Source organism: Polyodon spathula, chromosome 32 (genome assembly GCF_017654505.1).
Source record: "Polyodon spathula isolate WHYD16114869_AA chromosome 32, ASM1765450v1, whole genome shotgun sequence".
NCBI lineage: Eukaryota > Metazoa > Chordata > Actinopteri > Acipenseriformes > Polyodontidae > Polyodon > Polyodon spathula.
In genome coordinates this window covers 5730302-5752814 of record NC_054565.1, presented here as the reverse complement: position 1 = coordinate 5752814, position 22513 = coordinate 5730302, and the positions used below count along the sequence as shown (strand labels likewise).

At 39.0% G+C, this 22513-nt stretch overlaps 2 protein-coding genes across 9 annotated transcripts; both read right to left on the bottom strand.

Moving 5' to 3' along the window:
• Window positions 1-2312: 2312 nt before the first annotated feature.
• On the bottom strand, window positions 2313-14284 carry srrm1 (serine/arginine repetitive matrix 1). Of its 7 annotated transcripts, none has more exons than XM_041234096.1 (18): window positions 14182-14284; window positions 12621-12710; window positions 12399-12521; window positions 10204-10374; window positions 9599-9711; window positions 9252-9461; window positions 8893-9102; window positions 8641-8760; window positions 7976-8244; window positions 7713-7787; window positions 7305-7391; window positions 6840-6981; window positions 6320-6361; window positions 5801-5890; window positions 5013-5513; window positions 4536-4722; window positions 4217-4405; window positions 2313-3930 (listed from the first exon to the last, which is right to left on the bottom strand). In XM_041234096.1, the coding sequence occupies exons 1-18, from the start codon at window positions 14200-14202 to the stop codon at window positions 3811-3813; spliced, it is 2760 nt and encodes a 919-aa protein (XP_041090030.1). In that variant the 5' UTR covers window positions 14203-14284; the 3' UTR covers window positions 2313-3810. The 7 variants fall into 7 exon arrangements, with proteins under 7 accessions (XP_041090030.1, XP_041090031.1, XP_041090032.1 ...); XM_041234097.1 differs by having other exon boundaries at window positions 9599-9708; XM_041234100.1 differs by having other exon boundaries at window positions 3732-3923.
• A 754-nt stretch (window positions 14285-15038) lies between these two features.
• Window positions 15039-22513, bottom strand: LOC121303408 (non-compact myelin associated protein). Of its 2 annotated transcripts, XM_041234105.1 has the most exons (5): window positions 22259-22513; window positions 21251-21318; window positions 17673-17737; window positions 17346-17430; window positions 15039-16758 (listed from the first exon to the last, which is right to left on the bottom strand). In XM_041234105.1, the coding sequence occupies exons 3-5, from the start codon at window positions 17722-17724 to the stop codon at window positions 16485-16487; spliced, it is 411 nt and encodes a 136-aa protein (XP_041090039.1). In that variant the 5' UTR covers window positions 17725-17737; window positions 21251-21318; window positions 22259-22513; the 3' UTR covers window positions 15039-16484. The 2 variants fall into 2 exon arrangements, with proteins under 2 accessions (XP_041090039.1, XP_041090037.1); XM_041234103.1 differs by lacking the exon at window positions 21251-21318 and having other exon boundaries at window positions 22259-22512.

Below are 22513 nucleotides of genomic sequence, written 5' to 3'. Positions count from 1 at the left end.
TAAGGAGCAGCTGGAGACGCACACTTTATTCCATCGAGCCTAGCATTCTGAGTAAGTGACATTGAAAGCGGGAGTCTCCTGGCTCCCTGACATTCGGCTACAGACCTCTCTGCTTGCATGTGCAGAAGATAGCTCGACACACTTCATCTAAAGAGGGTAGGGGTGTTAAATGCTTGTAATATTGACTGACAGGGCAGTTTAAAGACACCAGTTAATTCCTGAACCACTTGTGAGAAGTAAAAATGTTTAATACTAAGGCACACAAGCAGGTGCTAAATAATACATGAATGCAAGAAGAAAACTTAGGAGGCATAAGTTAGGAAAACAAATGACTGAATTCCTGCCTTTTTCTAATGAGCACTTTCAGGAACGATTGTGGAATTACCTAACTGACACAAAATGGAAATGATGTTGATCTTTTCCATCTCACTTTGTTTTCTTGCTGATTAATTGCATTTTCTTTGTACATTGGGCCCATTGTCTTATCTGTCATTAAAAGATTCCAGAGGAAGTTGCTCTGAAACGCATTAAATGTGTTCAGCCACCTAAAAAACAAACAAAAACAAGTGGAAAAGCAACAGGAAGCTTTTAAATAAGCTCTTAAAAGCAGTCTAGTGTATCGGAAACATTTGCCAGTTGCATTGTGACCGAAATACATACAAGTGCAGTATGTATAATGCAGTGTTAAAACGTCTAAACATTTATATAAAAAACACACTGTAAATATATTTAAAATAAATAAATAAATCGCTTTTAAGGAAGCATAATAGCCTAATGTGGAAATCGTTTTCGGAAATTGATTTCTTTTTCTTGCAAGACTTTGGCTTGTTTTGTCAGCAAACTGAGATGTTCCAACAGGGCAGCAATTCTATTCAGCACACAGACAGCTCACATACACAGAGGACACTCACTCATTCCAACTGATGTCATTCCAGACAGCTGGAGAAGCTCCAGAACATCTCTTCAGAACAAGATTTCTAACAGCATCGGTGCTTCTTCATTATCAGAGAACACACAGGAACTGTAAACCAGACCAAGAATTCAGGTAGTGTTGCACACCTACTCACTGTTCCAGACCCCGATTAGAGCTAATCTTGCACTGCCTAATGTTACCTTAGGTACGGTAGTCCAAGACTAATGCTAATCTGGGTCAGTGAACACAACAGCTAGTGTTTCAATGTGATGGATCAAGTTCCATTCTTCTGTGCTACGTTGTTGTTAAGTCAGCACATTGCCAGGCACAGAACTCCTTCATTTCTCCATTAAAAGGTGCACAACACAGCAGAATGTAGGGGAAGAAAAAAAAAAAAGCACTAGCTACACCACTGTATAACCTGGGACTGGGTGATTAGAAAGTAAGTTTACCACATCAGCGCACCATAAATATTTAAATTAAATTATTATAAAAAAAGGTGTTCATGGCGAAACGCTACTACATAATACTGCTTTCAGAGCTGTTTAACTGAACTGAAATAGAAATGGAGCCAAAAGCAACTGTGTAATAAAATGCCAATTAAGGGTAGACAATTGTCAGAATATAGATGTAGTGCTAAAACTACCTTAAAAGCAAAACTAAAAATCACTTTACACTGTTTAAATCTTCCTTTTCATTCAGACACAACTTTGTAGGGCTGCAACAAAGGGTACATTTTGACCTTCGAATGTTCGTAACACATTACCAAAGGAAGGTTTGATGGTACAAATTTGCATAATTTACTGGTGACATCGCCATAGCTACTAGTTTATATTGGATTAAAAATACTATTGTTTTACAGGCAAGCCAGATTAATGGAATAAAACATTTCACATGTAGTTTAAAAATACATTATATAGAAGAGCAATGATGTTTTTTTTTTATAATTTAAATATACACATTTATGCTGCTTGAGATACTGTATACAGTAATCCTGCACTGCAGTGGATTTAGGCAAAACAAAGCTTTATTTAACACACACCATTCCAAGCAGGTTATCAGTCAGTCACATTTTACTACCAAAAACAAAAATAGGAACTTAGGCTTGTGAAGTGACCCCAGAGACTGGTTGCTTGCAGTTTGCATTCAGCTTTGCTTTTGGTCCTTTAAGAAATACAATCCCAAGCAGCAGAGGGTTTGAGACATTTCTTTCAACACAGCTTACACTACACAACGCTTTGCCGTCGAGTCCAGAAATTAAAAGGTCTGCCTCTGGATAACAGGAGTTGGAGTGGGGAGAGATGCTATGGATTTTAACACGTTTGTTTTAGTAATATGTATTATATTAATCAATGGATCACATTTTTCATGCAAGTGACATTTATTGCGATTTATAGTATTCATGGTCTGGGGGGGTGGGGATGCACAAATGCTGCCTGACAAACCTTTGAAGGTTTATAACTACTATACCTTATTCCTGGCTAGCGTACACAGCCTTAAAATTTTGCTGATAAGGTGGAGTTGTGGGGGGGGGGGGGGGTCCTACAATCATCTCAAAATTGAATATAAGGTTCCTTATTACAATTCAATGCGCTTGCTCCTCTTACAAACCAGCAGAAAAGAGGTTAACTCTCCATTTAGTCTATCAACTCTGAATTAATGTGGTTATAATGATGAACAGTCCATTTAGCATCACATACAACAAACAGCTGGAATGCAGAATAGCTTAACATTTTACACTTTCAATTAAAATAAAGCAAGACAGGCAAAAATCAAAACACAGGGGAAAGCAAGAAAGACCCATTCTATTTAATTTAGAAATTTAATTTCCATTCAAACCACAATGTTTATAAAAAAAAAAAAATCCTTTAAAGTTTGAAAGATGACAAGAGCATTGTATTCAATTACAGGTCTATTAAACTCCCACAGGCAACAGCACTGAAAATAAAATGTTGATGTTGGAACAACCGCAGTAACTAGACTTAACTGGCATTAATCAATTGATGTTTTTACAAAAGCAAAAACATACAAAGTAAACTGTTCCCAAGGAACAATATTCCTCTCCCAATTAAAGCCTTATATAAAAATGCCAGCATAAACATTAAACAAAAAGGTCCAGTGTTCTCAGCCAATGTGTTTCGCAATAAGTATAAACTGCACCAGCATTACTTTGCCTACCATGTGTCAATAGTAACAAACAGAAAGGGGCAGATACCTTAAAGTTTAATTACTGGAGCAGATTAATCTGCTTCAGGGGTCAACTATTTAGGAATAAGGAGCACCAAACAAACAAACACACGTGATCTTTCTGAATTTCTGTATCTACACACAATCCAGTGCACTGACAAGACTGCACTGCTATTAACTGTGTATATGGGATACAAAACTAATTTTGCTTGTGCTCTTCAAATTCCTTCTGTAGAGTCTTTAACTGCAATTCAGATCTGTGAGCAGGTATCATAAGGAGGTCTTACAAATGGGAGAGTTTGTTTAAGAAGTGTCAACACTGACTGTTCCGAGTACCAGATACAACCCAAGTTGCAAACGAAACCGCCTCAACACATTTGCAGTAAATTACCTGTAACTATCTGGTTTTGGAGTAAATATCTGTAATTGAGAAGTGGTGTGTGCATTTATGTATGGATGGATGGTTTCTCTCAAGACATCATCTAAAAAATAATAACGTAATGCATTCCTGGTTTTAAAGTTATTGTTTTCTAAAAACACGTTAACCTCCTCCTATGGAAGACAGTTTCCTTTCCGCTGACTTTTTCTGGTCTCATCAGATTAACATGACAAGAACTTAAAATTCTGTGAGTGAACATCAAATAGTACATTCGAAAGGATCAACCATGTTAACAAAACAAACTCAATATACACTGGAACATCCAGGGCCTTCATGACGGTGATGGGGATGGCGATGGAGACGTCTGAGCCTTCCGCATGGATCGCAGCGCTTTCTCCCTCAGGTGCTTCTCTAAATCATCAAGGTTGTCTTCGGCTTCACTGTCTGAATGCTTAAAAAAAAGAAGATATAGCATTTATTACATTTAATGCAAAGCCCCTTCAAACACAGGCTCTGCAGAACTGCTTTTAGCCGTGTCAAGGGACTGAACAAAATTTACCAGTTTGTCTGAAGTTATATAGTTTAATTATGCATGCATGTATTTAACAGGTTTTACTTTGACATAATCCTTTTACATTACAGGGAAAGAGTAACAAATACATTTGTTCATTAAGCCTGGCACACCAAGCAATATATACTCCCTCCCCGTTATCCCGGACTCATTTGAAGGATCTCACCTTTTTGGGATCTGAATCCCCTTCTGCTTCAGGTTCCGGGACAGTAGTTTCTGCATCTGCAGCGGTCGTCGCTGCTGCTGCTGCTTTTTCTTTCTTGTGTTTCTTGTGCTTCTTGTGTTTTTTGTCCTTCTTGTGCTTCTTATCTTTCTTCTTTTTTTTCTTTTTACCACCAGCTTCTTGATCAGAGTTCTGGGGAAATAAATAAATAAAAAACAGAACTTCAAGATAAAATATTTGACCCAAAACATCCTTATTGATTATTCAAAAAATAATAAAAAAAAATAGTACATAGAAATGGAGTTAGGATTTATATACATACCTTTGCAGGAGATGGGCTGGGAGACACGCTCTTGGCCTTTTTGACAGGTGGGGGTGGACTTCTGCTAGCTGAGCGAGACGGAGATCGGGACGCTGGGGCAGCAGAGTGCTTCTTTGGAGCAGGTTCTGGAGATCCTGAAACCGATCTTGAAGACACCCTCCTTACAGGCTGAGGGCTTGGTGAGGCCCTAGAAAATGAAAAGCACAGGACAAATTAACTACTGAAAGGTCAAAATACAAAAATATACAATGATTTGTGCAACATTTTAAAACACACACAACTGTTTCCTGGATGGGCACCGTGGCTTTCCTTTTTTTTTTTTTTTTTTTTTTTTAAAAAAAAAGGAAGCTTCTCAGTTGAGGTTTTCAATATTTACTAAAACAAAAATAAACATGAAACAAGACCCTTTCAGTTGCTAAAATGAAACATTGGTTTACTAATCATGCACTCATTTCTTCAAGAAAGAAATCCTCTTACTTCTTTGTCTTCTTAGGTTCTGGGGTCCTGGACACTCTCCTAATGGGTCTAGTGCTCGGGGATGGAGACTGCTGGCGCCTCTGCGGCTGTGGTGGTGGTGGAGGAGGAGGCGGTGGTGTACCGGAAGTCCCTCTGCGTGGAGGTGGGCTCACTGACCCCCGTAAAGTCCTGCCCCGCGGAGCAGGTGATGGCGACAGGCACTTGCTTTGAAGAGGAGGGGAGCGCGTGTCTCTGTTTGCTCTGCCAGCAGGGGGACTTCTCCTGTGTCGCAAAGGAGAGGGGGAATGTCTCTTTAGTGGAGGAGAGCCCCTGCGTTTGGGAGGGGGGGATCTGGAGGTTCTGCGCTTGGGTACTGGGGAAGGAGATGCTCTGCGTTTTGGGGGCGGGGATGGTGACCCTCTTCGCTTAGGAGGGGGAGAGGGAGAGTAGCGTCTCTGAATTGGGGGAGAGAATCTTCTTGGAGGAGAAGGAGAGCGCCTGCGTGGTGGGGGTGATGGAGACCTAGAAAGCAAGAATTGCAACAATAAATCTGTGTTTCATTACTCTGCTTAGCCAGAGATTAATCAAACTAGAGTAGCACAAAAAAAAAAAAAAAAAAGAGTATGATGGCATATTCTCTTGTCTGCCAAAGAAAACTATCAGTATTACCTAATCATTTATACAGATTTGTTGCAGGTACAAAAGTGCTGCTACAGGTTGGCAATCTGGTCATTCAGTACAGTCACATATTCAACCAGTGTCAAAGTGTATTGATCAACTAAGCCACATGTTTCTAAATGAGAACTTGCCTGCGTCTGGGTGGAGGTGAAGGAGATCTTCGTCGTCTAGGAGGGGAAGGAGGGCGGCGTCTTCCTGGAGGAGACGGGGTTCTTCTTCGCCTGGTGAACAATCACACGTCTATTCAGGCGATATTCATACCATTTAAAATTCATAGCCTGCATTTATAAATATTCAGTGTGATGGGAACAGCATATTTACTTATGCTACTAGTTCACAGAAAATGCCCTGCCTAGAGCACGCCTCAATGGCTGAACTTTTACATTAAAAGATAACAGGCTTAAACTGCTGAAGTAAATATTCCCATAGCATACCAGTACCTGGAAAAAACAAACATTTTCCTTTCAAGCAGTTTTATCATTTTTACGGAGGCTAATGCGAAGATCATATCCCCTTAGCTTTCAGTCCATTTCTTTCCTCAAGAGGCTATAGATAATGGTATTACTTGGGAGCCCCAAAAAACACTTTAGTTGCGTCTCAAAACGTAGCAATCTTCAAAAAAATAAACAGCATACTATAATCTAACCAACCTTTTAGCCACTGGTGACTGCCATCTCTTTCCAAGAGGCACCCTGGCAGCAAGAAAGAACAAAAACCAGCCATCACAACTACAATTTATCAGCACTACAGGACTGGAAATGAGGCTTCTATTGCACAGCACTGTCAGCCATTTGAGTTTTTTTTTTTTTTTTTTTTTTTTAAAATCTTGCAAGCTTTCTAAGTGTCTAACTAAAATCTGTAAATACTCCAGATCCAAGAGTAAGATACTGATTTTGTGAGTATGGGACCAATTGGATGATTAAGAACCATTATTCCATGTTTGAAGAAGCCATTTGATGCACACCGCTTCTTTGGTAGCCATGTCAGAAAACTTAAAAAGGAATTGTTCAAACTGCAACGCAATGGGAGTTTATTTCCAACCCCTGAATTATCCATGTTTCTACTGAAGACTGTCTGGAATTACCCTGAGTTTAAGGTCACTAACCAGATCAATGATTAGTTTACAAAACCGCTTTCAGACTCTCCCTGCGATTAAAAGGAACTACTTACCTGGGAGACATATCTCTCTGTCGTCTCCTCGAAGGAGACAAACTCCTTGAAGTCGAGCGAGGGCGTCGCTTTTTGATATCCCCATTCCTCGCCGCTGACTTTTTGGGCCTTTCATCTTCAGAAGAGGAAGATGATCCAGTGTCTAAAGAAGTGACAAAGATCTGGTAAATTAGACACTTTCCTTGAACAGGTCCTACACAAATAAAACGGCCACAAACAGGTAAACACGTTAATTCCACGACAATCTAACTTGCTAGAACAAGTAATGGTGGTGGGGGTCCATTAGTCCCCAACTTATTGCAATCTTTGTACAACAAAAAGCAAAGCATTGATGTGAATGAGTACTTAAAACAAAAACTTGAAGGAACAAAAGCAGCCCAGGACCTAGAATTTAATTAAACGGGTAGTCTAGCATGACACATGAGGGATTAGTAAACATTTAAAGAGAAACCGAAATATAACAACCTGATGAAGACTGTTGATTCTGCCTGCGATACTGACGTCTCTGTTGTACAGAATCTGCTGTAGCCCCCTTCCCACCTTTATCATCTTCTGTAATGTAAAGGAATTTGTCCTTGAGCATTTATAACACTTGTACCATTGTTTATAGACTATAGGGCATAGAGAACTGTTCCAATATTCTGCTTTTTTGTTTTTGGTTTCAATTTGGTAAGTCATGAAATACTTCAAAACACGGAATGAAATTGATGCGCGATTAAAAGATTATCAATGGAAGTGGTGGGGGAAAGGCCATAGCAGGGATTGAAACAGAAACACAATCTCACCCTTCAGCCAAACATTCTAATTTGACCACAACATTGGCAACATTAACTAGCTCATAACCAAACAAAAAATAAACACACACACACTAACCAGATTCTGATTGTTCTGATCTTCTGGGTTTTGGGACAGGAGATTCATCCTTTAGACCAGCTTTGCGTTTTGGAGCTTTAAAACAAAATGGAAGTATGGAGTAACAGTGCTGGGCACAGTAAGGTGCGGTGTCAAACTGGTCTTGCTGCTATGGCATAGGATTCTTATATAAAAAGCAAATGCGAGGTACTGTTGACCCAATGTTACCAAGCTAGTCATTTCAGCAACACTTGTGAAACAGACTGTGATGCAAGTTATTTTACCTGATGCTCTGGAAGGGGAAGGGGAACCACGTCCCTTCCTTGCTCTGCTGGACTGCTGAGGCGAAGAGGATCTGCGACCCTTGGGAGGAGGGCTGGGAGGCGGGGGTGACCTGTGCCTCCTCCTGGGGGGACTAGCTGAAGGAGACGATCGGCGAGGCTTGCGGGGCGGACTTGTGGAAATGCGCTTCACTGGCTTCTTTGGGGGAGACCGTGACCGAGATGAGGAGGAGGAAGAGCTGCTACCTGAAGTTGGTGAAGGAGAACGCCTCCTGGAGAAAGAAAAACAAAACTACGTTAGAAACATACATTCCATCGACCTCCTTTAATAAAATATTTTAAGTCACCAGGACCTACATCCAGCACATGTTCAAAACTTTAATGTGACAGACATTGCCACATCTAGTCAATACCTGTTATTCTCCAAATGCAAAGGACTTAGGTTAGATTTAATCCATACTGAACACTTAAGGCTATCTGTCAAAAGTTTAGCTATATTGCCTTAGAGCCTCAGGAATGTGTCTTACTAACTCCTAAGTTTGTGAAGGCACCTATACTGCCAAAATGCCAATTGCAAGTTTATTATCCAAATAAATTAAGTGTATAACAAAATTAACCATGTCTTTCAGTTTACACCGTCGCAGCACCCAGGCTGGTCTCAGACATACCTTCTGACTGGGGATCTGCTTCTCCTGTGCCTTGGAGGGGGAGGCAGGCGCCTTGGTGGACTCCTCCTGCGGGGTGAGGGGCGCCTTCTAGGGCTAGGTCTCCTCCTAGGAGAGTAGGATCTGTAAAGCAAGGTTGTACCAGTTGTATACACTGCAAGTTTGGTGGAGGGGTGTTAAAAACCATGCTCATAGGACAGTGTGCATAAAGCCATCCAAGTTGGCGCAAAAAAAATAATTTTCAACAGCCTTTACCTGGAACGCGATCTTGGTCGCCTTCTGGAACGAGAATGTGAGCGTGAGCGAGAGCGGGATTTAGAACGGGAGCGAGATCTATGCCGGTTTCTTTCCCTTCTATCTTTCTCCTTTTCTTTTGGCTTTGCTTTTTCCTCCTTTGGAGGCCCATCTGGAGAAGCTTCTTTTGTTTCAAGTACAGAGTCTGGTTTGACTTCCTTCAGTAGATCACTACAAAAAAAAATGTTAATCTATAAATTAAGCTATATTAACAGCAGACTACATTTAATATTTTCATTCTTAAATGCATTAAAACTTAAATGGCGGACAAACAACGATTTGTGCTACTGTTCAGAGAAGTTAAATTACAAAAAAGTTACCTTGTTGAAGAAGCTTCTTGAATGAGCAAGTCATTTGTCACGGTCACTGATTGATCAGGCTCTGGCAGCAGAGGCTCTGTGTTTTTTGGTGGAGAGGGGGGTGTAACAGAGGGGCTCTTTGCCCTTCGGCGAGGTGACCGGGAATGACTGCGCTTTCTGTCACGTCTAACAGGGGAGCGTCGTCTTGGTGAAGTGGACCGGGACTTTTTTCTGATGTAAAAGAAAAAAAAAAAAAAAAAAAAAAAAAAAAGAGAAAGTATTAGTTGTGCAATCGTGATATACCTGCAACTAGTATAACAGTGCTTAAAATGTGAATTACAAATTCACGTTTATAAGTATGCACTTACCTTTTTGGACTTTTGGATTTGTCCTTTTCTCTATTTTCTTTATCTTCCTTATCTTTCTTCTCCTTTTCTTCATCCTGTTTCTTCAAAGTGGCTATCTTTTCTTGCTCAATCTGCTACCACAAGAAATAATTTGTATTTTTTTTAAATTTCAGATTTTGATGCATGGAAGGTCTTCAGTCTTTAGACATTTAACTAACAGAATGGTTAATTTAAGCACCCTACAACAGACATTTTAAATTTTTCATGCATTTGTATGCTTACTGTTTACTGCAGACAGTTATCTGGCTGGAAACATCTGCTGAAGAGGGTACATCTTCTGCATATTTGTTAATATGTTAGAATTATTTCTATACATAATATCCTGATTGTCAATTATATACCCTGATTGCAAACCATTACTGCTAGACGCTCCAGCTTATTGCTGCAATTTTTCAGAACATATTTAGTAGACAACAAGATAAAGAGGGGATAAAAACCCTGAAAGACCAAGGTCGGCTGTGTTTGATATTTTGCTTTACACTAAGTCTATGGCTGCAAGCAGAATTTTAGCCACAATTGTCTTCAAGTGGACTGCAACTACCCACTTAGGAGACTAACAATCATACCTGTCTCTGCTTAATCTCCTCTTTCTTCTGCTCCAGGAAAGCAGAGGGGATACCAGCAATGTTTTCTTGAGCGCTCAGAAGCAGGGGCCACAGCTCTCCCATGAACTCTCTGGCGTTCTTCCCATTCAGGAACCCAGTCAGGTTAATCTGCATCATTTTACTGTCTGGATTCTGCAACAGACACAAGGCGAAGAAAAACAGGTAACTCAGCAAAGAAAGAAAAGTCACATGCATCTTCATTCACCTATCTCAGTCTAACTAAACCTTTCTTTGAATATACAACTATTATGAAAATGAATAGTTAAACTTTTTTTATTTTTTTAAACCCTTGACCATTTTTTGCTCTCTTTCTTCATTCTAAAACCTGGTTGCATTATCATGCTAACCTTACCATAAAATCCAAGTGGCCTTTAACCCTTTGTTGACTGAAACTGTGCTACAGCACTTCTAATTCTCTAAATATTCTATAAAATTCCCCAAAATTAAACTTGAGGCTAAACTTATTTTAAAGTGTTTTTTTTGTCTACAAGAAATGCCACCAAGATGATGTTCCTGCATGCATTAGACTGCAAATCACTAATACACCAAAACCCTAAACTAAACATTCATGATGTCAAAAGTCAGCCGTATATCGTCTTCAAAGGGTTAAGTGACCAAGTGTCTCACAGCCAATGCCTATAAGTTTGTCGTTAAAATCTTGAATGTCATTCTTGGTCAAGCAACAAGATCCATAAAATCAAGTGCATCAACAACGCAAGCACAGAGTCCTGACGTCTTCTTTCTCCGTGGAACCTTTGGTAATGGAGCGGCCAAGTCTCCTGCAGAGAGAGGTGTTCCCTTGGCTTGCTTCCGACTCCCTACTGCAACTCAACCACCTTGAGTTTAATGTTATATCATTTATCTAAATTGCAAAAGACGAACAAGCAATAATGAGTACACAGCCACAAAAGAAATAAGATTTTTTTTTTTTTTTTTTTTTTTTTAATTGCTCTAAAAAAAAAAAAAAAAATTGCCTTGTAATCTGTAGTAAATGTAAAGGAGTACGAGAGCCAAACAAATTAACAAAATACATAATGTCCATATTTCGATATATTTGAAATACATTCTGCATTTGTTATACCCAGTTCCCAATACTGAAACATGAATCTGAACGTGATACTGTTTGTTTATTTCATTGATTTCAGCAAAATGGTTTAAGCATATATATTACATATATATATAAGCCATCAAATAAATCTGATCTGTTATCCACTGTAACATACAAGCTATAATTAGATGGATACCTGTACGTGGGTCAGACATCAATGTCTACCTTTTAAAGGAAAGGTCAACGGTCAAACAGAAAATATGTATTCCCATCAGTCTTACTAATCCTCTGCTAATACAAACTGGTGGGACAGACAACTTTCAAAATGTAAACATCTGATTAATAAAGAACTGAACAGCATTTGAAACTTAATAGAAATGCAATTTTTACTTTTTCATTGATATCTGGGAGGGAAAGTCAAAATCCTCTCTTTCAGATTAAAACACAAAACAGAAATGGAAACAGTGCAACAGCAGTATCTCTTTTTACACCAAAGACAGACATAGCTGACCTACAAAGAAAAAAAAAAATCCATGGTTTTAAAAAGGGCATACTGCTTTTTCAAAACCTGTCCAGGGAGGTATAAATAACCCTTTTCTATAACTAAAGAGCAGTGTAAAGACTTATCCAAGTGCTCTTCACTGGAATTTTTGGTCACTTTACACAACTCACCTCCAAACACAAACTGCATCATCGAGTTGGGTCAGAGCGACTTTGGACACTCACTCTGGTGTGACCTAATTAGGTGATGGTGCTATACTTCAGACGCAAGGAATAACATCCATATTGGTTCAGGCCTTTTAAATCATAAATCACATCATCATTAGAAAACTGCTGTCAAAGGCACTTTGTTACATTGAATAGCAACATTTTATATATAAATCAAACAAATGCTGTAGCTTGATTTGCTTTCACCTCAGCAGTTGGAAGAAAAAAAAATTGTTTTTATTTTAATTTACAAGTAATGCGAAGTTAGAAATAAAAAAAAAGACCTGCCATGTTTAATAAAACACCCCCACCCCCCGCAAACAAACAACTTTATTTGCTTTATAAAAATAAAATTTAAAAAAAATGAATGTGTCTGAAATACTGGATTCGATGTTATTACCTTTTCTTCAAGCTGGTTGAAAATAAATTCAATGACAACGTCATCCTCAAATCCTAAGATTTCTGTCACTCTCTGGGTTATCCATGGCTTGATTACTTCCAGGTTCACCTTGGTCATATCCACCTGAAATAAATATTAGTTAGTTATTATGCTTGCACTTTTACAACACTATATAAATAAAATGATTTATACAAAAAGAGTGGAGATTTTAAAATGAAGTACCTTCTTTTCCAGGCATTCTGCAAATTTCAGCTGCTTCAACAGTTTCTTCTGCTTGTTGCTGAAGCGATTGTCCTGCTCAGCACTTGTGCCCTAAATGAATAGCACACAAAAAGAACCTATTTAACATAAATGAGGCTTATCATAATTACTGTAAACAAATAGTATGTAATTATTCTATGGTTTGGGCTATTACCCTATTCGTTGTAGCACTGTTACTTTGTTACAGAAAGAGCTTTGGTTTCTGGGGGCAAAAAAATTATATAACATACATCGCTAAACAATGGGAAAACAGGATTTCCAACACTTCTATTACTCCCCTCTTGGTTAATACAATAGGTCATTCACAGTACAAGTTAATATTTGACTGTGGTATCCCAAACACCCCAGCTATCTAATTTGGCAGTGCAATAGACTAGTGACACTAAAAATGGTTTTGCTCAGCTAATTCAAGCCCATAGTGGCAGCACATTCACAAACTTGGTTCTGTGACCTTGGTACTGACCACCCTTTTGCAAATCACTTGTATAGACCCTTCCTCCAAAATACACTATCTTCCAAGTGCATCAAAAATGAAATATGTATTTATATTACCACTTAGGTGATGGAACGCCCTGAAACACAATTCAAACTAAATGACTTTGGATAATGCAGCACGCCTTGGTAACTGATGTGTTGCTGAAATTAACACGCTTTATGATAATACTTAGAGGGTGGGTACTTTGATGATAAATATAGGGAAATATTTTTTGCTTATAAAATAAAATGTCCAGTATTAAAAACGGCATATACAAACACACACACAAGTATTTATTTCACAGAATGTTTAATCTCGGAAAACTAAACCCAGGCTACACGTAGGTAATAAAAAAGGTAGTAATGTTATTTAAATGCGAGTATTGCGTTTCTCCCTGTTTGGAAATAAACCGATATACTTAAGTCATGCACACTGAAAGCGTATTAGTTTTGATCAATTAATGCGGGTGATGTAACCCTTGCATTAGTTGTACACATGGTTTATTTTTTAAAAGCGTACGTTACGGGAAAGGTGAAAAAAACATATCGTACTACGTATTTATTTATTTTGTGTATTTATCGAAGTCACTTTTAGCGTATGAAAAGCTAAATAACATTCATATAAACGTAATCCTAGCGAACCTTACTACAACGCATATGGTCCAGGCTCTGCTACACTTGCATAGGCCCCACGTGTTTGAAACAATATTCTTGTGTCCCTCAGTCAGATACACGCAACCCAATTAAAAACACACACTTTCAAGCACAAAGCCGGTATCATCAAGCAACAACACTGCGAGAACCTGCAACTCCGGGGTTAATGTTTAAATGTGTAAGTAACCCTGCATTCATATACATCCGCCATTTTTGATCCCTCGTTCACACAACAACCCGTCGAAATGGCGCACGAATTAAAAACAACAACGTTTGATCTTTTCCGCCACCTTCTACCTCTGAAATAAACGCGCAGGTCAACCATAACTTAAAACACGCTCTTATCATCCCCCCCAACTTTATCGTCTCCGGGTATAAACAAGCAATTACTCACACGGAAGAAACCCGCGTCCATCTTCTGTCTGTGTGTGTGAGAGGAGCGCACACCGAACCCACAATGCAGAGCGGGAAGCAGCAGCAGCCAGACGCGCTTATCACTCAGCAACTACTAGAGGGCGATGCGGGGGCTGCCACCTCACAGCGACAACAAGTTTTATTTGAAAAGCTGCTGGACAGTTTATACACAAGCATACAAGCCAAACATGTTTTCGGAAAGGAGCTCTTTGCTTTGGAAAGAGGAGGTTCAAACCCCCTGTGCAAGGCTTCAATAACCCCTACACTTAGGTTTATCTAGAATTATAACTCAATAGTTTATTAGTTTACTGCTTTCATCCACAATGTAGATGTTGTTAACCAGCCAGTTTGTTTTCTCCATATCTCGCTGCGGTATTGTAGTTAGGAATCTAAACCTCTGTTGTTGCTCAGAAGTAAACAGAAATAAAAAGAAGTGTCCGTCTTTATTCAGGTAATTATTACAACGCTCATATTTGAAACATGGAACTTGTTAAACCCTTGATAATGTATTGTTATAACATAATCTAAAGCTGTATGAGACTGAACTTCTTTAAAGTAAACTGTTAAGACTAAAAATGTTTGTAAAGGTGGGAAATTGATTGATTGAACCCTTACAAGACTCATTTACAGCAGTGTTGGAATACACCTGCCCACCCCAGCAAAATCAAAAATAGGTAAATGTGAAAAAACCCTGCATTTGTGGAGTATGGGTGCATTTTTAGTGAATACATACACATCAACATAGAAATAAATAGAGGTGCTCCTGTCAAACCCCTTCATAAAAATCACTTAAAAAAAGACCAGAACCAGACACAAATAAAACCTGAGGGTTGAGTATAATTTTGAAATAGTGTATTTTTGTGCAAAACATCTTACGGTACAACATTTCATCCTGCAGTTTACAGCACTTATAACATCTAAGAACCAAATGTAACAGATATAAAATACAGTTTTAAATATGCAGTATATTTCTTAAAACAGATTCTCCTAGAATTACATAATAAGTGCATTTCCATGGAGATGTCACACATAATCTCATATTCAGGAAATAACAGGAACCGGGAACATCACGTTCTGTTCCTAGCACTTGTTAGTTTTAAAAGACCCTTCGTATTTCAATTCATTGGTCATATTCAAGCACTCTTCACAGCACAGAATATTGCTCTGATTTCAAATGGAGGAATTGTGTGTTCATATTGGCCTATAGGGGCCAGTCCAGAGAGGACTGCTTTCAAACCCAGAGTAGCCCAGTGTACCTTCAAATGAGTTTGCTGTTGAGCTCATGCCAATGCATTCAGCAAAGTTTAGTAGACAAGCAACAAATAGTTATTTAACCCCTTACTGTATACAGTGACTATAACTGCAATAGAGGTCAACCTAAAAATAATCTATCTGAAGCAGACTGTACCTCAGAGAAACATACAGGGAGAGGCAGTGCAGACCCACAGCTCCAGGGTCAAAGATGGTCCACTGTCTGCCTGATTGTTCATCGAGCCAGCTCCTCTAGCCAGGTGAGCAGAGGCAGTAGATGCAAATCTGCATCTGGAATATGCTGTATACTACAGTAGCAATTACTCTACAGGCTGGTCGAAACGTTTAGCCAGTTGCTGCTGTGGGAAAAATGATACCCCCACACTAGAACTGAGGTGTTTGGGGATGCAGCCTGTGCAGTGCATTGTTCTGAAAGGAAAAGGCTTCATACCCAGATTTACAGATGGAGGGGAAATCTCAACCCACAGACTTAAGGTTTAAAAGCCAACATTGTGTCTGATTGTTTCAAAGAGCAACCCACTCCTCCCTAAAGAGCTATGCATCTCCTGCAGTTGTATACTATTAACAATGGTGAAAGTTAACCACATATGCGCAGTAATTTTGCAGTTTGCATGCTTGTCATTTTAGTACTCGCTATTGCTTGCATTGCTTTACTTCACTTTACTATGTTACACTACAGTAAACTTTTGGAAAGGCAACGTATGCTATCTTAAATGTAAACTGGCGATGTTAAACAGCTGCTCCAGACCATAGGAGCTGTTTTGACATAGCTTTAAAGTACGGTCACATAAATATATCTGCACTACGCCTTGAATCCCAAAGACTAGTGCTTTCCCCAGGCTCTATGTGCAGAACTGTCCAGTGTGGAACCCAAATGCAAACACACAATGCAGTGAATTTCCACACTGATGTATCTCTCTCCAAGGTGCAAAAGCTGTACAGGCTGCAAAAGCAAACCAGTCTCCAATAGTATTCCGTCTCTATGGAAGTGTTTATGGTTCCAGTCGGTTTTTATCGGTTCTCCAGAGGAATGCCAGGAGGTGTCAATCCTGTTATTAAAGTGGGACGACTGGACAAGCTGTACTCAGTGGAGCTGCGCGGATTCTGACTAGTGGGCATTACGTTAGTCGTGCTGATGGTGCTGATGGGCTGGCTGTTTTGTCCCAAGGTGCCCAACGCGAAGCTGTTTTGCCCCAAGCTTCTGACAGCCAGACTGGTCTTTGTTGTACTGGTGGACATCTTTTTGTTGGTTGAGGGTCCCAGTTCCTGAATTATTCGTGTTTTCCTGCAAAGAAAAAGAGAGGCGCAGTTTGTAATAGGTTTTGGATATCTAGCAGCATGCATGATCTTCATTGACAACGCAGTGGCAATACAACGCCTGTATGAATGGGATCACATAGGACATTGGTATTTGTCAGCAGTATAATGGCTCCACAGTGTTAACTTTTAATGGCACTATACCTTGGCTTTACAAAATGGAATGAACAAATACACACAGCTTGCAGTACCATCTACTCATAAATGTATTGTTTTACCATAGATACAGTACAGTGTGCTGCTGCATCAGGATAACTGCTCAAACGCATTGTGTTTCTATTGCTGCTAGTACTGTGGTATGTTATGGCTGGTTAGGGTTTGATCTAGAATATACAGTGATATTAGGATGGTCATCAATAGTATTTTGCGAATGCCACCGTGCCAGTAAAACATTCAAGCTGTGCAGAAGCACTTGTGAATATAGGAAGTAAACAGGGGAACTCAAAACAATCCTAAAAACGAAGATTGCATTGATTATTGTTAGCGTTTCCATGCCAATAGGAAAATGAATTGCCTGCGTCAACTGCAGCTCAGATAGATTAAAACATGACCTACTTGTTATATGCTTTTAATGTCACCAGTATTATCGAGAATATGATGAAGATCCCAATGACTATAACAGCTACAATGGCCCCAGAACCTGTCAAATGGTATAAGGAAAAAAATGAGTACGCTTCTTGATAGAACTAAATCAATAACCAATCAGTTTCTTCCTCTGTTGAATGACATGCTTTGCTCCCAGTAAAAATGTTTTTACTCAAAACAGAAACAGACTACCTGATTTACATGTTTTATATAATAATAAATAATAATAATAATAATAATAATAATAATAATAATAATAATACCGTCTCTACACTGGAAGAGAATAACGTCTCTTACACTGGAAGAGCATTTCCTCTCTAGATTTGGCTGTTGTTGAATTAGAAGACATCTTCAGTGGTTTTCTGTACAAGAAAAAATAACAAAAATCAGTCATTGAAAGTATAGTTTTTTGCACACAAACACCCCTACTGTAACCTGTCTGCCATTAACACCCACTCCCGCTAGTGCTGTAAGTTGACCGTGATGTATATCAACAGTATGTACCAAATAGTCAAGATTAAGAAATGTGGATGTATCATTTCATGAAATGAACATAAGTGGTATCTATGACCTGGGTGGCATTAGGTAAGCAAATGAGGCGTTAGTATCATAGTAAAGTAATACCAAAAGTCTTGTTAAATAAAATATCTAAAATGTTCGTATGGTTTTTTTTTTTTTTTTTTTTTAAATTACGTCTGAAGTCTAAAATTCTAGGTGATGCAAAACTTTTGGCCAGAGCTGTACATCTAGGGAGCTATCGTGAGGATACTGTGACTACATGTAAAGAAAGTCATCTTGAGTGATTTGAGGTTTGTATTCTATAACAAGAAGCTTGTCTCTCATGTAGCAGTACAAAGGAGTGGCTGAGATGCTTGCTTCTCCTTGCTTCTCCCTGCCTAGCCTCAACCCTGTCACACTTGCCTACAGCATGACAGGACGGGATGGGACGGGACGGGACGGGGGGGGGTGATGGTTTCTTGACATGTGGGCTAATAGCTTGCCATTGTACTAAAGGAATGAAGAAAAGCCACTTGGAGCTGCTTGGTATGCATTCGCTCGAGCAAAATGAAAGCGATTTAACATGCTAACATTGTGATTCATGGGTTCAAATTGTTTTTTTTGTTGGGTTGAGGCAGGTCTAGGAAAGTGGAATGTTTCTCCTGGATATCATACAAGGAGCTGTCCTGAAGGCCACTATTCATAAAGACCAATCTGGCTGTCCTGTCTTTGATGAGTGTCACATCTCACAGGTGCCAGGTACAACATGTACTCTCTACACATGTAGAGCTGATAGCTAATCAAAGAATCCTCTGCTGCTTATCTGTCTTTGCTGAGTGACAATGTACAAATCACTGTCTTATTAATAGAGTAAAAGATAAGGGAGCTAAACAGCTGCACACACAGCTTGATAGAGTAAAGGGAGCAACACTCGAATCTCAGCAAATAACGAATGCTAAAGGAAAGGTTAATATCCGCTGCAGTACTTCATCCTTGACCTGGTGTTATTTTGTGTCCATTCATTCTGAGCTAATTGTTTTATTCATTTCTTTATTTCACCAGTCGATTTACCCATTTAGACTGAGGCATCTTTTATAAGGGGATCCTGGAAAACAATGAAAGAGCAATTGCGATGTACAAACAACACAATAAAACACATGTGGTTCAAACTTCTTCAGGAGCACACAGAGATTAAAGAACAGAGTAGATAAGACCTGTGTCTCTTTGTTATCGTGGACTGAAGGACAGGCATTGGCAGGAGGGTCTAAGCAATTCTCAAATACGATCTTACAAACCACAGAAAGGCTAAGATTGAAACAGGTCTCCGTGGGGCGAGATGCAAAATATAATTCTCCCAAACGTCTGGAATCGCCAAATGAACAGAATCCCAAGAACGTAAACCACAGCCAATGCTAGTCCTTTCTACCAGAGCACTCCAGTACGGAGGTGCCAAGCCTTTAAATACCTTAAACACAAAACAATACCAGTGAAAAAGCCTCCTGTTCAGAAGTGAGAGCCAGGCTAGTTTTCTGTAGTCTGATACACACCTCAGTATCCTGATGGTAGTGGCTACTTTAAAAGTGATAAGGCGCCCCTTGCCTTGCCAGAGTTACGCATGAACGGTTTGAGGAGCGTGGCAGAGATTTCAGGCATTTTCCAGGGCCACCGCAATCCCTGGATCTCAATCCAATCGAGCATGTCTGGGATGAACTTGAACAATGCTTTTGTCATCATGATCCCCTGCTTACCTCTCTGCACCAATTGTATTAAATATTAAAGACTGAAAAGATGATCATCCCTCAAGACACCTTCCAGCACCTTGTGGAATCAATACCAAACGGTGGCCTAGACTGGTATTAGATACAGGCCCTAATAAAGTGTCCAGGTAGTGCACTATATACACAGGCTATATGCACAAAGCAGGCATCTTGCACACTAGCTGTGTGTGCAGTGCAGCTCATTACATAGAAGTAGCACTACCATAAAAGCCATGCAAAGTTGCAATTTCGTGCCGCAATCTTTTCACACCCATCCAAGCGTAAAGATAATGCTTCTCGTGAAATACGCAAATGAAACAACATTCAGCAGACTAAACAGGAAAATGCAGCACTTCTTCATTCCACCCACACCTCTTTGAATGGATTCCCGATATAACCCTTTTCTGACACAATTGTGTACTTACGTGTATCGTGCAAATAACAAAGTAAATACACAGTCTTTCAAGGCTCTTAATGTAAAGTGTTATGCCTTCATAGAGCCTTTATGAGCTGGAATTGTATTGGACATGCTGAATCGCTGCACTGCTTGTGTTGTGCAGTTGTCAGCTGCAAGTTCAACATTATTATCTGTTATCTACAGAAGCAGTGCAATCTTACCTAAACGTGAATTAATAAACTGCTAATTACCTGTACTGTAAGTCACCATGCATTGAAAATAACCAAGGTTAAGAACACGTCTTATTTCACTGCCTGCAGCGTTCATCGTCATATTCATTTTCCTTTTAATAAAAGCTCCCATTTTTTGACATTTTATTGAAATAACCAGATGCCAGTAATTTGAGCAATCCAGCCCTTGCCAGATCTGCTCTGAGTTGAATGTACTTGTCACAGTGTGAATACATTTAGCTGAGTCTGTGGGTTCATTAATAGGGGTTCTTCCTGAAGCTGTAGGGGTGGATCCATTTATATAACTAGGGTCTGATTATACATTTCCTTTTTAGTTTTCACTGGCAAGAATGAATTTAAAAAGCTCCCTGGACAGAGACACAGACTCTTATACAGGCAGGATATTGCAAAGTCAAGAGGCATGAGTAAAACTAACTGTTGTTACAGCAACTGTAGCCACCACTAATGCTAGTACTGTAATTGATTGCATGCAATATTTTCCAGTCATCCAGAATAAAAAAAAAAGTGAACTTAAACACCCGGTTCTCTTGTCCTTGAGAGTTGTCATGATATTAAATGTTTAACTAGATGAACGTTTCCCTTTTTATGGTGCTGTACACGTATGGGTTAGTCTCAGTCCTGTAGGTTGGAACGCCATGGTGTCAATAAAAGACATATTTAGGCTATTCAGTAGATCATTAACTCTTTCACGAGACAGCTTTGTAACTTGGCACAAGGTGATGCAGATGTTATACATTACAGAACACCTAATCAAACATGTCAGGGGCAGTCCATTAACGCAAAAGTGTGTGCTACATATTGGATGCGATTCAAATTGTTGTCCAAGCCCGTGTATGTTTGTATGTTTAGACTTTTGGAACATCGCCCCTGTAAGAATGGGTGCCTGCGTACGCCACAACTCTTTGCTCTGAGCCTTAATCTTTAATGAAAAAGCTCTGGAGCACACCCAAAAGACCCAGAGTTTCAGCATACCTCAACTCACTTCCCAGACCCTCGGAATTACCACAGAGCTACAGCTGAGGACACAAGTTTTACATCACCTAGAATTTTAAGACATAATAAAAATACAAATAAAACTATATGATAGTTATTTTTTTTAGGACAACAGACACCACTGTATTGCTCCACATCATGAGCTCATCATAGAACCAACAACAAGTTTTTGTTATTTTCCACAACCAAGCAAAAACAAAACAGCCTCAGTTTGAAGCTATTGTCCACCCATTGCATTTTGTACCAAAACAATGTGCACCAAAACAAATTATCCTCCTTGTACAAAATAAAACCAACTAATTCAGCAGTCAATAGGTCTTCATTTGTGTTAACTTGGGGGGAAGCTACCATTGTTCCCAGTTGAAGTCATCACTTCTGCCGAATACCAAGAAGAAGTTTTGGCACTTAATCTGCCAAACTCCTGCCTCCCGCATCAGTGTGAACAATAGCTTCCCAGTTTCATATATATATATATATATATATATATATATATATATATATATATATATATATATATATATATATATATATATATATATTTATAGTATAGTTTTTAGCAGAAAAAACTTTTTTCTTTTATCATTTAAATTAAATGCTAAAATTCCTGAATTGATTGATCAGTATCAATACTTTTATGTACCATAAAAAAGTAAATTTATGATTTTTGAGTATTTTTGTTCAGCATGCCTTAATCTGTTCATTAGATGTATTGTAATGTTTATGATATTTAAAATAAAACATTAGACATACTTGTTTTAGTAACTCTCAGTAAAAGAAAACCCTTCTAGTTTCAAGTGAAACCTGACTGCACTAAACAATACTGCTGTATAAAAGATATCTGTGCTGAAACTCGCAACTATTGTCCATCAAAAACAGTAAAACATTTTTTTTAAAAAATCTATTAATTTCAAAAGTTACAAATCCCATATTAAGATTTGTCTTACTTTACAAAACTGTGAGGGCAAGGAGAACATGTTTCTCTCTTACCTGTCTTCCCCTATTGCCAAACTCCTGCCTCCCGCATCAGTGTGAACAATAGCTTTCCAGTTTCAGCTATAAACCTTAAGATTCAGCAGAAACATAATCCACTCCAGTTATTTTTTTTAGAAGGAACAAAAAAGAAAATCAACAAACGTGGAGATGCAGAAGCCTTAAATCTGAAGACAGAGAAGTTTTAGTGAATTGCCATGATGTTGCAATTCCATCGTGGGCTTGTTTTTCAGGTTGAACTGCCTCTTGTCT

Bases quoted from the DNA above. Each gene is read 5' to 3' on its own strand.
- srrm1 (XM_041234096.1), bottom strand. From the start codon at position 14,202: ATGGACGCGGGTTTCTTCCGT. The intron at 9,103-9,251 runs GTAACTTTTTTG...TTTTTTTTGTAG, and splicing joins CAAGAAGCTTCTTCAACAAG to TGATCTACTGAAGGAAGTCA. The intron at 4,723-5,012 runs GTAAGAGGATTT...TTCATTTTCTAG, and splicing joins GAACCTAAGAAGACAAAGAA to GGCCTCACCAAGCCCTCAGC.
- LOC121303408 (XM_041234105.1), bottom strand. From the start codon at position 17,724: ATGTCTTCTAATTCAACAACAGCCAAATCTAGAGAGGAAATGCTCTTC. The intron at 17,431-17,672 runs GTAAGAGACGTT...ACCATTTGACAG, and splicing joins AGAGGAAATGCTCTTCCAGT to GTTCTGGGGCCATTGTAGCT. The intron at 16,759-17,345 runs GTAGGTCATGTT...TTTTCTTTGCAG, and splicing joins ACATTAAAAGCATATAACAA to GAAAACACGAATAATTCAGG.